At 40.5% G+C, this 17,548-nt stretch overlaps 1 protein-coding gene across 1 annotated transcript in view; it reads left to right on the forward strand.

The window, feature by feature from the left end:
• Positions 1 to 17,548, forward strand: part of pign (phosphatidylinositol glycan anchor biosynthesis, class N) — a 201,491-nt gene that overhangs the window by 85,834 nt on the left and 98,109 nt on the right. The window contains exon 12 of the mRNA XM_051928776.1: positions 1,436 to 1,491. Coding sequence (XP_051784736.1) covers positions 1,436 to 1,491 — 56 coding nt within the window. The remainder of the gene's footprint in view (positions 1 to 1,435; positions 1,492 to 17,548) is intronic.

Here is a 17,548-nt window from a genome sequence, read left to right on the forward strand (position 1 = left end):
CGCGCGCGCGCCTCTCTCTCTCTCTCTCGCGCGCGCGCGCCTCTCTCTCTCTCTCTCGCGCGCGTGCCTCTCTCTCGCGCGCGTGCCCACTCTCTCTCTCTCTCTCTCGCGCGCGTGCCTCTCTCTCTCTCTCGCGCGCGCGTGCCTCTCTCTCTCTCTCGCGCGCGCGTTGCCTCTCTCTCTCTCTCTCTCTCTCTCTCTCTCGCGTGCCTCTCTCTCTCGTGCGCGCCTCTCTCTCTCGCGCGCGCGCGCCTCTCTCTCTCTCTCTCTGCCTCTCGCGCAAGTGCCTCTCTCTCTCGGGCGTGTGCCTCTCTCTCTCTCTCGCGCGCGCGTGCCTCTCTCTCTCTCTCGCGCGCGCGTGCCTCTCTCTCTCTCTCTCTCTCACGCGCGCGTGCCTCTCTCTCTCTCTCTCGCGCGCGCCTCTCTCTCTCTCTCTCTCTCTCTCTCTCTCTCTCTCTCTCTCTCTCTCTCTCTCTCTCCTCTCTCTCTCTCTCTCTCTCTCGCGCGCGCGTGCCTCTCTCTCTCTCGCGCGCGCGTGCCCACTCTCTCTCTCTCTCGCGCGCGCGTGCCTGCCTCTCTCGCCCTCGTGCCTCTCTCGCCCGCGTCTCGCTCGTGCCTCTCTCGCCCTCGTGCCTCTCTCGCCCTCGCCTCTCTCGCCCTCTCGCCTCTCTCGCCCTCTCTCGCGCGTGTGCCTCTCTCTCTCTCTCGCGCGTGTGCCTCTCTCTCTCTCGCGCGTGTGCCTCTCTCTCTCGCGCGCGTGCCTCTCTCTCTCTCTCTCTCTCTCGCGCGCACGCGCCTCTCTCTCTCTCTCTCGCGCGCGCGTGCGCCTCTCTCTCTCTCTCTCGCGCGCGCGTGCGCCTCTCTCTCTCTCGCGCGCGTGTGCCTCTCTCTCTCGCGCGCACGCGTGCGTGCCTCTCTCTCTCTCTCGCGCGCGTGTGCCTCTGTCTCTCTCGCGCGTGTGCCTCTCTCTCTCTCTCTCACGCGTGTGCCTCTCTCTCTCTTGCATGGCACTTCCCCTTACACATTGTAGATCCCACATGGTCTAAAATAGGTCTGGAAACAAATTTGAGAATACACTATTGTGTACATTGGAAAAAGACCAAACATTAACATAACATATCAAACCACTTAAAGCATCTATTTACTGGAATTTTCTCTTTCAAGATGTTGTACAAACTTTACAATTAAACATTGCTGTAAAAAGTTGCAAGTAACCCTCCTCTCTATATAAAGCCATGCTACCAGAAAGCATACTTACACATATAGATATTACTTTAGTGCAACAAAAATACCATTGAAGTGTCAAGACTATTCTGTACATTCTGTTAACATTGTATGAAAATGTCTTCTCCATAGCATTAACATTTACATTTCTTCATTATTAATTCTGTTTTATCACTTAAGATCAAATATTAATGTTTTTGTTTTTCTTTAGGTTAAGATGACACAAAAACAGAAAACTACCTTATCAGTTTTATTCTCCCCATTCAAGTAAGTTGTTTTTTGTTGATGTAACAGGACTATTAGTTTTCAATACATAGCATTAATAACACGTAAGGAAGATGAATAAGATTATTAATTAGGAAATTAGTAATTATCAGGTACTAGTGCATGTACGGTGTTATCCTTAAAAATGGATTTAAAACTCTATGAAAATATAGCTTTTTATTGTAGAACAAACTAAATGTTCTACTTTTATACAGTACTCTTTCTTACTTGTGCCTGACATTACATGTGCAGGGCTTGCAAAATTTCAAAATCCCTAAGGCACTTCAGGTAGGAGAATTTAACTAGCCCAAATAAAAAAGACAATTTCTTAATGTATTAAATTAGATATAGTTTAAAAATCAAGCACAATTATTTATTTTCCAAACACAAATAGCAGCAATCATACATAAATTATTCAACAATCAAGTAACAATCATCAGCATCAATCAATATAAATATGCATTCGGTTCTAACTAATTTAATTCAACTGAAATCAGAGATGATAGAGTGCCACTCAACGTTGATGGCACAGCTTCATCAGCTTCCTCCCTTGGCCTCTGTGTTATGTTCCAGGTGTCCTGAACCTTTTCCAGAATATATCCAGGAACTATTTGCCTTGTCAGAGCAAAATGTTTCAAACAATTCCCCATTTATGGAGAGAGGCATGAGGTCATTTAGTGTTTCAGACAGTAGAGAGATACGGTATGACATTTTCACTCGGTTCATGCAAGAAAGTTCTCTCTCACAGATGGCTGTAGATGGACTAAGTGTCCACATTAATTTTACCAGTAAAAGATATGAAAGAGGTTATCTGGATTCTCAGTGAGAAGATCGATGTACAAGCAGTCTAGCTTGATACCCTGTTGCTCTGAAAGCCACATTTTTAGTTCTGTCCATTCTTGTGGAATTTTCTCAGTCTCTTCTTCATTTAGCAAATCAGGAAAATGTGAGACAAGATAATCCACCCCATCATCCTCATAGTTTCCCAGTTTTTCTCTGGGGCAGGGAAGAGTGAAAAGTTCAAAAACGTTGAAACAAAAGAGAAGCTTTTCAGACAGAAAATGTCCATGTACTTAACTGCATTGTCAATCTTCTGAATCTCTGCACCAAGGGTGTCTTTCTCTGTGCTCTCACTTTTTCAAGCTCATTGTTGCTATATTATGAGCTGAGTTCCATAGCACCACATGCTAGCATTGTTTTTCACTGTGAACTTTGTTTCCAAGCCTTCTGGTATTCTCCTGGTTTTGTTCTCAGTCTGAGTAATTGTGATGTGGTACTCTCCACTGGCTAGTTTGTTTGCCTGATGTTTAAGTTGTCTTACTGAAAATCAGTATTGCACTTGTATAATATGGTACAACGTGAAATGTAGGAAGTGATCAAATTTCTTGGTCTTCATCTCCTTCACCACATTCTTTGCTTTGATAGCATTCTCTGACTTAATATTACCTTTGCCTACCATATTCTCCATTTGCACAACAGTGGGAGTGTAACTTTTTTCCACAGCCTTTACACATCTCAGCCTGTTTTGCAGCCCACAAGTGCTTTTCAGGCCACTGAAATGAGCCACATGCTCATTAAGCAGTTCACTTATTTCACTTAATTCTGTTTGCTTCTTTGGAGAATACTAGTACATCTTAAGGATGGTTTTCACGGTATCCTCAAACTTGACCAGGTACTCACAGCATTTCACACTATTCAGTACTGCTAGTTCTAATTTGTGTGCCACACAGTGAATTGTTATGATGTGGGATATCCACAGTTTCAGTCTCTCAGTTACTCCTGTTTTCTCACTCATTATTACTGCAGCTCCATCAAAATTTGCACACACTGCTTTCTAGTTCCATTAGGGATGCTCCACTCAGGCTGATACCGATTTACCAATTTCAGGTTACTTGATCTGCCAATTCTGATTTTCTTTTCTTTATCCCTTTAAAAACCGTTTTACACTAATCTCCCACATAACCAAAGAAATACAAGTTTTATGTCCTATATTAATGTTTATTTTTATAATCAAACTGTAGGCCACAGGTGTTAACTGTTCCTTTTTTTTTAACAAAATGAAATTCTGTTGGTTTATTTCAAAGACCATGGGAAACGGCAGATGACCAGTGACTTAACACCATGAAGCGTTGAGTGTACAATGTCATTACCCAAATTCTATGGACAATTGTGTTGCCCAGCGGATAAGTCGACCCTGTTTTTTTGAATGAATTTTAAGGCATAAATTTTTCGACTTATACGCGAGTATCTACGGTGTATGTTTTAATCATTTGAAATCATTAATTGCACTGCAGCTTTTTGCTGTTAAAATTTACATTTACAATATTTATACAGGTGTGTTTTTATTCTTCAGTGTATCGATTAGACATTCGTAATTATTGAGGTGTAATTATAAAATATGGATTACCATTTTAATAATTTAGTACTTTTTCCCTACCAAAATTTATGCTGTATGACACACAGCAACAAATAATAAACACACAGCAAATCTTTAAAAAATATATTTTTTACTAAGGAGCAATTTCAAATTCATCTTTATCTTTTCTTTTTCCAATGAAAAATGTAAGCTGCTCCATTTTAAACAAACTCAATATCCAAATGGAAATGGTGTCCATTTTAATTTAAAGGACAAAATAAAGATCTGAATTCCTTAAAATAGCTTTTCTTGCTGTTTATCTAATTGCACAGGACAACATCTCTGATTACTTTTTTTTCAGTTTATTACTCCACTTACTGTAATGTAAAGGCTAATATACCAATTGCCCCTCATTCACTGATAAAACAAGCTTCCACTTGCTGCTCTTTGTTTATACTGCAGGAAGTTTGCTGCAAAGTCTTTTTTTTAGTAAAAATCGACCAATTTTGATCTGCAGCTGATTGATTGGAGCATCCCTAACTTCCATGTCTCTTTACTGATACCCTTGATGTCCACTTCCTTATCAGTAGCTTCTAAAGTGCCAGCAGCTTTTGCGTTCTTCACTTGATCATGTAAGTGGATATGTCACCATTATCTTTCACATATCTGACATAAACCAACATCTGTTTTATGATGCCAGTGTCTGTGCTGCCATCTGCAGGAACTGATAAAAATTTGCTTTCTTGTATTTCCATATAATTTATTGACGTTTGTGCTATTGCTCTAATATATTCTCAGTATGCATGATCATTGTGCTAAGTAGAACCAAGATCTAGGCCTAATGTTGCTTGGCAATGTGTATGCTGTTCTGAAACGTTTTGTTAGGACTTCATGTTGTGCTTTGTTCATTTTTATTATATACGTTGCTATTGACGTTTGTTCAGGGAAAGAATTTGCAGACTGGGCACCCATACACTTCCTGTGATGCACAGATTTGTCATGTTTTCTTATAGGGTCTTTCCTAAAATTACTGCTTCCAGTGACAAAAGTCCATGTTAATTCAGAAATTGCAGGGAATTGACAACACACACAACAGAGCATTGTGTCATTTACCTTATCATGTTCTGGCCACTGAAATTCTTTTGTCCATCAAACCAAAAAGCTTTGCTTACTTTTTTATTCATAGTCCGATATTTCTGAATTATTTCGCTTTATGGCGATCTGCTTTTCTTCCTCTGTTGCCTGTTCTTAATTCTGACACGTATCCGTGATTTCAAAAACTATAATTTCATTTGCTTCATAGCCCATGCAAACTCTATGGAGCTCCTAAAGGGATATAGGTAAACAAAAAAATCCTTTTAAACTTTTGTGTGAGCACCAGAAGACTGTGAAGGACTTTTTTGTTTGTCCATGTCTCTTTAGGGGCTCCATAAAACTCTTATCCCTTAGCAACATTAAATAAATGAAATAAGTACTACACTCCATTACAGGGGATGGCAGCAATGCACCAATTGTTTTTGTAAAACATATGAAATCTATGTAAATGTAGGATAATGGGAAATGTGAGGCAAGAAATGTTGAACACATAACTAAAACAGAAATTTTTTTCATAGTATAGTAATAATTGACAAAATGTAGATGGGAAGTGTATAATGTGTGAAGACTGAAGTCCAAATGTCAAATAAGCATTTTCACATAAGATGAAACAAAACAAGTGTGCTTTTATTCAAGAAAATCACAGAAGAAAAAGAAATTGTTCAATTTATGTGTTACTGACAACATGTGAAAACTGAAGCAGAACTGTCAATCGATATGAAGTAGACACGTCTGTTTGACTGGTGCATACGTAAGGGTGGCTGCCTCATAATCAAGAGGTTGCACGTTCGATCCCGGGTCCTCTTTGCATTTACCATTTTGATTAATGAGCTGCTATTATTGTTACTATTACAGTATATAATAAAAACCTACAGTATATTTGATCGGAGTCTGTAACAGCCGGTGTAAATGTTTTGTACTTGTAAAAGTTAGCGCTGAAGGGATAAAAGCAAACACACAAACACAACTCAATCATTTCTTCTTGGCGTCTTATTGAGCAAACAGACACCGCAGTTATTTTTCCTCGCACATGGACATTCACATCAACATGTCATTTGAACGATTTTTTTATTCAAGAATCCAAGAATAAAACTGAATAAAAAAATTGTTCAGTTTAAGTTTTATTGAAAAATAAACTGAATAAAAAAATTAACATGTTGATATGAATGTTCGTGTGTGAGGAAAAGTAACATCTTTTACAAGTTCCATAAATTTACACATTGTTACAGACTCGCATCAAATGTATGTTTTTGTTATATGATAATAATAGAAGCTCACTAATTGAAGTGCTAAATACAAAGAAGATGCAGGATTTAAACTTATTACCGTACAATTGCTAAACGACTTCAGTTGTGAGGATTTCAGTAGGGCGATGTCTTCATCTGACTGAATGGAGGTGTTGTAGCAGGCTGTATTCTGCTAATCTACACATTTGCCAAACAAAGCGGGATATTAGTGCAGTGATAAAGAGCTTCTTGGTGTATGTCAGGAAATTTTAAGGAGGTCAGGGACAACAAAAAAAACCATAAGCTCTAGGGTTTCTATTGTTAAGTATTTAACAATTCTCATTAGGGTTAAATATGGCATACCTAAAGTTGAAGTAAGTGATATGCAAAAATGCATGTATTGTAAAATTACAATGCGCAGCAGTTTTCTGTTACAAATGCGCAAATATGGAACTGTTTTACATTATGGGAGCTGTTCAGGTAAGACATCCTTAATTTTTACAAGTAAAGTAAGTGATGAGATATATAAATAAGAAAAGTACAATTTTTTTAAATTTAGTGTATCTTTATCAATAATTGTGGTGTTCTGCAGCAAAATCATCCTTTTCCCAAAAAATCAGTGTACTTTATAGATTCGGGTGTGCTGAATCCATTTCTGAAATTGTAATTTCTCTACCAAAAACCATTTCTGAACAATATTGGATTCAATAAGAAATGTCATCATCTTCATTCTTAATGTTAGCTGATGTGTAAACAACCACAAATTAGGTATTTGCTATACATTTTTTGCTCAGTGTTTTTTTTTTTCTCTTTTCTTATTCCTTCAAAATAGCCAGGAATGTATTTTTTGACCGTTAGAAAGGTGCCTTTTTATTGTCCAGAAGAGGAAATGTATAAATGTTTGTTACAGAAATATGCAAGGTTCGGTTGGTCTAGTCATTATTTATCATTGTTAACCTGGTAACAGATAACAAAATGGTAAAAGAATACACACCCATATTTTATTGGAAAAAAACATTTGCCACAGTTTTCTTGGAAATACAAAGGCAGAAATCTGTGGGAACTAGCTGAGGAGCTGTTCTCTTCCTACCTAGAACTAGGGTGCAATATGTCTTTAAAAACCTATTTCCTACACTCTCATTTCGATATTTTTCCTCCTGAGAACAGAGGACTGGTCTCTGATGAACATGAGGAGATATTCTACCAGTACATTGTTCAAATACAGATATGTAATAATGGAAAGTTTAGTTAGTCTGTGTTAGCATGTCTGTTGGTCATTCCACCTTTAGAGGATTTTAACAGGAACAAACCCATTAAGTGATTACTTTTTAATTTAAACCATATATTTATTATATAACCTGGTACTGTCAGATACAGTTATAGTACAAAAAAAGCAGGCTCACCTCTTCAGACTCACTGAATATTTGTTAATGAGTGCAATAAGAGAGTTTAGTTTACAATACCTTGAGCAAGTAATCAAAGTAACATCTTTGTTTAACACTAGAATTACCAGGGCCTACGAAAAAACTTGTAGATCCGGCCCACCTTAAATCCATTCGGCCTTTATACCAGTACAACCAAGCCTTTTCATATCTAGGGAAGGTATCATTTTTAATTGCAATCATTTTTTCAAAAGAAGCACAGAGGTCTGTTTCTTCCAAGATGTCAGAAAATTGTAAGGCAATAGGTGATTTCCAGTGTCGAGCTATAACCAGTCTTGCTGCAAATAAAGTTTGTAAAATTAAAGTGTGACATTTTGGTTGATAGTTTCCTATCCCCAATCCAAGCAAAGCCAACTGAGGAGTTAATTTAATATTCAGTTTTGATGAATATGAGAGAAATATCTGAACTGCCAGCCAATATTGGAAAATTGATTTACTGGACCACCACATATTTATAAGAGTACCATTTTTGCCAAACTGCCTCCAGCATAAAGGGAAACAGTTTGAATAAGCTTTAACTAATTTCACAGGAGCGAGATCCATCCATCCATCCATCCTTTTCCACTTATCCGAGGTTGGGTCGTGGGGGCAGCAGCTTGAGCAGAGATACCCAGACTTCCCTCTCCCCGGCCACTTCTTCTAGCTCTTCCGGGAGAATCCCGAGGCGTTCCCGAGGAGCAGCAGCTCTACTCTGAGCCCCTCCCGGATGACTGAGCTTCTCACCCTATCTTTAAGGGACAGCCCAGACACCCTGCGGAGGAAACTCATTTCAGCCGCTTGTATTCGCGATCTCGTTCTTTCGGTCACTACCCATAGCTCATGACCATAGGTGAGGGTAGGAACATAGATCGACTGGTAAATTGAGAGCTTTGCCTTACGGCTCAGCTCCTTTTTCACCACGACAGACCGAGGCAGAGCCCGCATCACTGCGGATGCCGCACCGATCCGCCTGCCGATCTCCCGCTCCATTCTTCCCTCACTCGTGAACAAGACCCCGAGATACTTGAACTCCTCCACTTGAGGCAGGATCTCGCTCCCAACCCTGAGAGGGCACTTCACCCTTTTCCGGCTGAGGACCATGGTCTTGGATTTGGAGGTGCTGTTTCCCATCCCAGCCGCTTCACACTCAGCTGTGAACCGATCCAGATGAAGCAAACAGGACAACATCATCTGCAAAAAGCAGTGACCCAATCCTGAGTCCACCAAACCGGACACCCTCAACACCCTGGCTGCGCCTAGAAATTCTGTCCATAAAAGTTATAAACAGAATCGGTGACAAAGGGCAGCCCTGACGGAGTCCAACTTTCACTGGAAACGGGTTCGACTTACTGCCGGCAATGCAGACCAAGCTCTGACACCGGTTGTACAGGGACCGAACAGCCCTATTCAGGGGGTCCGGTACCCCATACTTCCAGAGCACCCCCCACAGGATTCCCCAAGGGACACGATCGAACGTCTTTTCCAATTCTACAACACACTTGTAAACTGGTTGGGCGAACTCCCATGCACCCTCCAGGACCCTGCTAAGGGTGTAGAGCTGGTCCACTGTTCCGCGACCAGGACGAAAACCACACTGTTCCTCCTGAATCCGAGGTTCGACTATCTGATGGACCCTCCTCTCCAGAACCCCCGAATAGACTTTTCAAGGGAGGCTGAGGAGTGTGATCCCTCTGTAGTTGGAACACACCCTCCGGTCCCCCTTCTTAAAGAGGGGGACCACCACCCTGGTCTGCCAATCCAGAGGCACTGTCCCTGATGTCCATGCGATGTTGCAGAGACGTGTCAACCAAGACAGCCCTACAACATCCAGAGCCTTGAGGAACTCCGGGCGTATCTCATCCACCCTCGTAGCCCTGCCACCAAGGAGTTTTTAGACCACCTCGGTGACCTCAGTCCCAGAGATGGGGGAGTCCACCTCTGAGTCCCCAGGCTCTGCTTCCTCATTGGAAGGCAGCTTAGTGAGATTTAGGAGGTCTTCGAAGTACTCCCCCCACCGATCCACAACGTCCCGAATCGAGGTCAGCAGCGCACCATCCCCACCATATACAGTGTTGACACTGCACTGCTTCCCCCTCCTGAGACGCCGGACGGTGGACCAGAATTTCCTCGAAGCCATCCGAAAGTCGTTCTCCATGGCCTCCCCAGACTCCTCCCATGCCCGAGTTTTTGCCTCAGCAACCACCGAAGCCGCATTCCGCTTGGCCTGCCAGTACCCATTAGCTGCCTCCAGAGTCCCACTGGACAAAAGGGACCAGTAGGACTCCTTCTTCAGCTTGACGGCATCCCTCACCGCCGGTGTCCACCAACGGGTTCGGGGATTGCTGCCCCGACAGGCACCGACCACCTTACGGCCACAGCTCCGGTCAGCTGCCTCAACAATAGAGGCACAGAACATGGCCCATTCGGACTCAATGTCCCCCACCTCTCTCGGGACGTGGTCGAAGTTCTGCCGGAGGTGGGAGTTGAAGCTACTTCTGACGGGGGTTCTGCCAGACGTTCCCAGCAGACCCTTACAACACGTTTGGACCTACCAGGCCTGACCGGCATCCTCCCCCACCATCGAAGCCAACTCACCACCAGGTGGTGATCAGTTGACAGCTCCGCCCCTCTCTTCACCCGAGTGTCCAAGACATGTGGCCACAAGTCCGACGTCACGACCACAAAGTCGATCATCGAACTGAGGCCTAGGGTGTCCTGGTGCCAAGTGCCCCTATGCTTGAACATGGTGTTCGTTATGGACAATCCGTGACGAGCACAGAAGTCCAATAACAAAACACCACTCGGGTTCAGATCGGGGGGGCCATTCCTCCCAGTCACGCCCTTCCAGGTCTCACTGTCATTGCCCACGTGAGCATTGAAGTCTCCCAGCAGTACGAGGGAGTCCCCAGAAGGTATGTCCTCTAGCACCCCCTCCAGGGACTCCAGAAAGGGTGGGTATTCCGAACTGCTGTTCGGTGCATACGTACAAACAACAGTTAAGACCTGTCCTCCCACCTGAAGGCAGAGGGAGGCTACCCTCTCGTCCACCGGGGTAAACCCCAATGTACAGTCTCCAAGTCGGGGGGCAATAAGTATGCCCACACCCGCTTGGCGCCTCTCACCGAGGGCAACTCCAGAGTGGTAGAGAGTCCAGCCCCTCTCAAGGAGATTGGTTCCAGAGTCCAAGCTGTGCGTCGAGGTGAGCCCGACTATATCTAGCCGGAACCTCTCAACCTCGCGCACAAGCTCAGGCTCCTTCCCCTTCAGAGAGGTGACAGGAGTGAGATGCCATCTATAAATTATCTTCATCCTAAGCTCTATATGTTTACTGATCATCAAATAAAGCATGGTTCAGACCTCTTTCCCATTTTAAGATAAATGTGAATTTTGAAAATTGAATTCTGTTATCTAATAATGAATAAAGTGTTTCAATTCCTTTAATTTTAGAAGGAGGATCTGTAAACCATTGCACAAAGGAGGTAGAGCTTTCAATAGGTTCAAGATAGTGGATGTTAATACAGCTGTGTATTTGAAGATATTTATAAAATTCCTTATATGAAATATTCAAGTGTTCATGGAGATGTTGGAAAAGAGTAAAGGCTGATGTTGGAAAAAAGGCAGGGCAATATGTTAAGTCCATTTTGATTCCATGCTTAGATTTAAATCTGGTATTAAATGTTGAAATATTTTAGGAAAGCATTTTAGGGGAAGAGAAAATTCTTTTTTTATTGTTGACAAAATTTCCAAACAAACACTGCTGAAGAAACAGAAGTTAATGAAAAGTAAGGTAAATTATATCCCAACTTGAACAAGCCAAAGCAAATCTACCAAATCTGAATATCCACTTATGTACTGCTCTGTTTGAACCCAGTGTTTAGAACTGTCAAAAGACCACCATTGTCTCAGCTGATTTCTTATTACTGCTCTATGGTATTCATACAGGTCTGGGATTGCCATACGTCCCATGGGACTAAGTCTTGTCAGAGTAGATCAATTTATTCTGGGCTTACAGCCTTTCCAGATAAATTTTAAATATATCTTTTTACAAGGTTTCTATAACTTTGCTATGAAGCAAAAAAAGAAAGATGCAAAAATGATATAAAACTTTTGGAAGTACAGTCATTTTTGTTACTAAAATTCTATCTACCCATGATAATGAAAATGAGTTAAGACACTTAAAATCTTTATTAATGTTATTTGATTAATTTAGAAAATTAATATGTATTACTTACTTTGAAGGATTTGTTAATGATATACCCAAATATGATATTGGAGGATTTTCACAATTGTGTTTAAATTTAGCTTTCATTGTTAAAAGTAATGTGGCAGAGATAGCTATACTAAGGACCTGACATTTTTTGTAATTAATTTTATTATATGACTAAATTTACAGTTTGTTCTTAACTATTTGAAATGATCCCAGGGACTTGAAAGTATTTGTTAATGCAATTAGAACATCATCTGCATAAAGTCCAACTTTATCTACTGCAGGTCCAATGAATCCCCTGATTAGAACGTATGTGCTCAGCAAATGGGCTCCATAATGAGACCAAATATTAAAGGTGAGAGGGGGCCACCTTAACTAGTCCCATTTGAAATGTCGAAGGGAGTTGACAACAACTCCTCTGTACAAACTCTAGTTGAAGGTTTTGAATATAATGACAGAGTAGCCTTACAGATGGGTTCTTTCAGATTAAATTTACTGAAGACTTCAAATAAATATAGCCAATGAACATGATCAAATGCTTTTCTGCATCAAGAGCTAATAAAACAATGGGGATAGATTTAGATTCAGCATGTTCAGTAACATTAATAAAATGTCTTGTGCTGTCTGGTGCTTGTCTCCCATATATAAAACCAACTTGCTCAATTATAATTATAGAGGGCAGAGTCTAAGCTAGTCTTGAGGCAATAATTTTAGCATATATTTTCCCATCAGAATTTAGCAAAGAAATAGTGAAAATTTATAGGAGTCGAAGGTGGTTTGCCCAGTTTGGGGACAATGACCATAATTGCTTCAAGCATTTCTTTAGGAAATTGTGCATTTGAAAAAGCTTTATTAAAAGTGTACACACCATAATGTTGCACTGCTCGAAACTGAACCATCATTAGTATGAAAGAATTCTTTAAGAGACTGTTTAATATGTGAAAAAGTCATAGGACAATTAAGTAAATAATTATGTCTCCAAGGCCTGTTATTAGGTAAACTAGAGGTCTGCTCCAACTCTAACAGAATGGGCGAATGATCAAACAAGGTTATGGTGCCAATATTAGAGGATTTCACTTTCTGTAAGGTCCATTTATCAACCAAGAACATATCCATACGAGAGTAAGAAGCATGGAACATTTAATAAAAGGTAAAGTCTTTTTCATCTGAATGCAGACACCTTCATGCATCATTTAATGATTCATTAAGTAAAACATTTAGATAAGTTAGGGGGTTTTCTGGAACTCACACCTGTGGAGTCTAGTGTATAATATACTACTATATTAAAATCACCACGCCAAATTAAAGATCCCATCTTAACCAAATCAATCTTCTTCCAAAGTTTAGAGAGAAATTTAAGTTGATTACAATTAGGAGCATATGCGTTAATAATAGTATAGACATTATTATCAATTGATGCAGCCACAATAGTAAAATGACCTGCAGGATCAATCACTGTTGTCTGAATTTGTACAGATAAAGAGCTCTCAAATGCTATCAGAACCCCTTTTTTATGCTCAGTTAAAGAATAGAGAAGATTATTAAACTTTTTATTCGTCAGTTTAATATAAATATGTCTAGAAAAATGAGTTTCTTGGATGCATAAAATATCGCAATCACTTAATAATGACTCCTTCCACATAAGTGACCTTTTGAAAGGGGAATTAAACCTCCTAACATTAAAAGAAAGTACCTTTAGGACCATATTGATCAAAATATTTGCAGCGAACACACATTTTATAACCCAAATTACAATTTAGTTGATTATTGGGACGAGTGTGAAGTTATATCTCAGCTTTAACTTAAGCAGACGTCCCAAAAATAGTTCAGCCAAATTCAAAGCAGAGACCATTTCAGCCTCTAGTGCACTGCTTGCCTTCTTGTCTATAAAATATTTAAGCTTCGAAGGTAATGGAATAGTTAATCCTGGATTCAGATCAAGCTTGACAGTGGGGAAAAAATGCATTACCAGGTCAGTTAACTGTTTCCCAGTCATTCTTTAGTTGCTGAACATTTGTTCTAGCTTTAGTAAGGATAAGGGCTGCAGCTTCGGGTACGGCATTAACAACGAACTGTCGGGAATACAGTGGAACCTCGGTTTACGACCAAAAAGTTTGCCAAACTTTTGCCTCAGTTCATGACCACACACTCTGTATACAAACAAGCCAGTGTCCCTTTCGGTTTGTGCGCACCGATGATTTCCGTACGTGTTGCATTGTTCTCATCAGACGTGCGTGCTTTCACTGTGAACTCTTTGTGCTCTATTTCATTTCCCTTCCGGTTCGTACACTCCGATTACTGTATTTAAGCATGTGTTCAGCCTCTCCCTGTTCATTGTTCTCAGTTAGACGCGTGTGCTTTACCTGTGAACTCTTTGTGCTCTACTGTATTTTGTGTGCTTTTGCAGTTAAGCATGGCTTCTAAGCAAGTGAAGAGTGGTGAGAAGAAAGTTTTGCAGAAAATCGAAATCAAAGTAAAGAAAGAAATTATTGAAAAGTATGAGCGTGGCGTTCGTGTTACTGATCTTGCCGCCGAGTACGAGAAGTCAAAATCTACGATTTCAACTATTCTAAAGCAGAAAGAATCTATTAAAGTAGCTGATGTTGCAAGAGGAGTTACAGCGTTAACCAGGCAGAGGCCTCAAGTGCTGGAAGAGGTGGAAAAACTGTTGCTAGTGTGGCTGAACGAGAAGCAACTTGCAGGGGATAGCGTAAGCGAGGCGATGTTATGCGAGAAAGCCGGGAAGATTCATGGCAATTTGCTGCAAAACTATCCTTCTACGAGTGGCGAAAGTGAGGAATTTAAAGCCAGTAGAGGATGGTTTGAAAAGTTTCACAAGAGAAGTGGCATTCATAGTGTGGTAAGGCATGGAGAGGCTGCTAGTTCCAACGCTGAAGCTGCGAAAGAATTTGTGAAAAATTTCACAAAATTAGTGGAGGACGAAGGCTACATCCCGCAACAAGTATTCAACTGCAATGACACCGGATTGTTCTCCACCCAGTTCCTCCTCACTTCATGCCAGAACTCGACTCATGCAAGGTTAGTTTTCTTGGTGGTTTATGGTTAGTTTTTGTATTACGGATTTTTCAAATGTTCATTTTTAGGTTCGTAGCGTGAATTGTTGCAATGTTACTTTTCTCTTTTTTCAAATGTTCATTTTTTTCCCTGTGCTTAAAACTCATAAAAAAAAAAGTGTTTACAGCGAGTGGTTCGTAGCATGATTTGTTGCAATGTTACTTTTTTTGGTTGTTTATTAAATTACAGATTTTTCAAATGTTCATTTTTTCCCCTGTGCTTAAAGCTCATTAAAAAAAAGTTTACACAGCGATCGGGTTGTAAGGCTATTAGCGTGAACTCCTGCAATGTTACTTTCTTGGTGGTTTATGGTTGGTTTTTAAATAAAGTTCGGATTTGTTCAAATGTTCCTTTTTTTCCCTGTGCTTAAAACTCAAAAAAAAAAAAAAAAGTGTTTACAGCGATCGGGTCATAAGGCTACAGTATAGCGCGAAATCTTGCAATGTTAGTTTTCTCTGTTGTTCAAGGTTTTCTCAGTGTTATTCAATGTTTTTACATTTAGTTTACTATTATGCTGTGCATTCTATGGTTTAATTAACTATATTTGTGCTTAAAAACTTTAAAAAAAATTATATTTACATACAGTTCGTATGGTCTGGAACAGATTAATTGTATTTACATACAATCCTATGGGGGAAATTGCTTCGGTTCACGACCAAATCAGTTTACGACCAGAGTTTTGGAACGAATTATGGTCGTGAACCGAGGTTCCACTGGACTTAGCAATAATTAATTTTACAGCAAAGCCCCATTTATAAAATATGCCATGTTTGTGCAGTTGCAGCATATAGGGAGCAAATTCCCATCTTCTATCCAAAGTCGCTGGAAAAGATCTTTGAAAACCGTTATCTTGTTGTAATGATCTAGAAGAGTTTTACTACTTACTGCCATTTACATGAGCCTCTCTTTAATGTGATAAAAATGCAGCTGAAATATAACATCCCTGGGTGAAATCAGAGAAACGTATTTAGGTTTAAGCAGTCTATGGCATCTGTTTATCGTCAGATCTAGCAATTCAAGGTCTGGCAAGAGAGCTTGTAAAAATTTTTGCAAGTATTGTGGCAACTGCGTATTATCTATATCCTCCAGGATTCCTCTCAGTCTAACATGATTCCGTATGGAGCGATCTTCTAAATCAGAAATCTTATTAGACAACCTGCTTATTGTCTCCTCCATTTCCTTAGAAACCATTACGACTTCTTTATGAGCCTTTACAAACTTGGACATTCTTGTTTCCGTATGTGACGTGCATTTTGCAATATCTTCAATGTCTCGTTTGAGCGTTGGTTTCTTAACATCAGAACAAATAGATTTTCGGAGTTCTTCCAGAAGTAGAATAATTCTTGCTTCAGTAATGGGTTGATCAGTAGTTTGCGTATCCAACTTTTATCCACCTCATTTGAAACAGAATACAGTGGAACCTCGGTTCACGACCATAATTCGTTCCAAAACTCTGGTCGTAAACTGATTTGGTCATGAACCGAAGCAATTTCCCCCATAGGATTGTATGTAAATACAATTAATCTGTTCCAGACCATACGAACTGTATAAATATATATATTTTTTTACATTTTTAAGCACAAATATAGTTAATTAAACCATAGAATGCACAGCGTAATAGCAAACTAAATGTAAAAAACATTGAATAACACTGAGAAAACCTTGAACAGCAGAGAAAACTAACATTGCAAGAGTTCGTGCTATACTGTAGCCTTATGACCCGATCGCTGTAAACATTTTTTTTTTTTTTTGAGTTTTAAGCACAGGGAGAGAAAAAAAGGAATATTTGAACAAATCCGAACCTTATTTAAAAGCCAACCATAAGCAACCAAGAAAGTAACATTGCATGAGTTCACGCTAATAGCATTACAACCCGATCACTGTAAACACTGTTTAAATGAGTTTTAAGCACAGGGGAAAAAAAAGGAACATTTGAACAAATCCGAAGAAAACTCACCTTGCATGAGTCGAGTTCTGACATGAAGGAAGTGAGGAGGAACTGAGTGGAGAGGAAGTTACAGTTTTGAGGGAGAGTCCGGCTCCGCGATGGAGGGATGTTCTCCTTCAGGTGTTTTCTCTGTGATTTCTTGGGTTTCTGGTGTTTTTAGCTGTTTAGCTGGTGGATCAGACTTCACAAAATAGCGGTCTAATGTGACTTGCCTTTTCCTACGCATTAAAATTTTTCTGAAATGCGAGACGGCATTGCCGTTCATCATGTTTATCACTCTGTTCGTAACCACTTTGTCAGGGTGGTTCTTTTCGAAAAAATCCTGGCACTCGTTCCATTTTTCCATGATGGCTTATATCGCATCACTTTTTATAACTGCCCTTTCCTCTTCTTCCCTGGAGGACTGCTCCTCGGTGAGCAACCTAAGCTGCTCCTGCTAGAGTTCAGCGAGTTCCTCCGTCGTCAGCTCCTCCTTGTGATCCAGGACCAGCTCCTCGATGTCCTCATTGTCCACTTCAAGACCCATGCTCTTGCCCATGGACACAATCTCATCCACAACAGGAGGCTCAAAGCTTTCTAAAACTTGTTCAGGAACGCATTCAGGCCAAAGTTTCTTCTAGGCCGAGATCAAGGTCCGGTGTGTGACGTCTTCCCAGGCTTTATCAATGAGGCCGATGCAATGAACGATATTAAAATGGTTCTTCCAGAACTCTTTCAGGGTCAAAGACGTCT

Source organism: Erpetoichthys calabaricus, chromosome 6 (assembly GCF_900747795.2).
Source record: "Erpetoichthys calabaricus chromosome 6, fErpCal1.3, whole genome shotgun sequence".
NCBI lineage: Eukaryota > Metazoa > Chordata > Cladistia > Polypteriformes > Polypteridae > Erpetoichthys > Erpetoichthys calabaricus.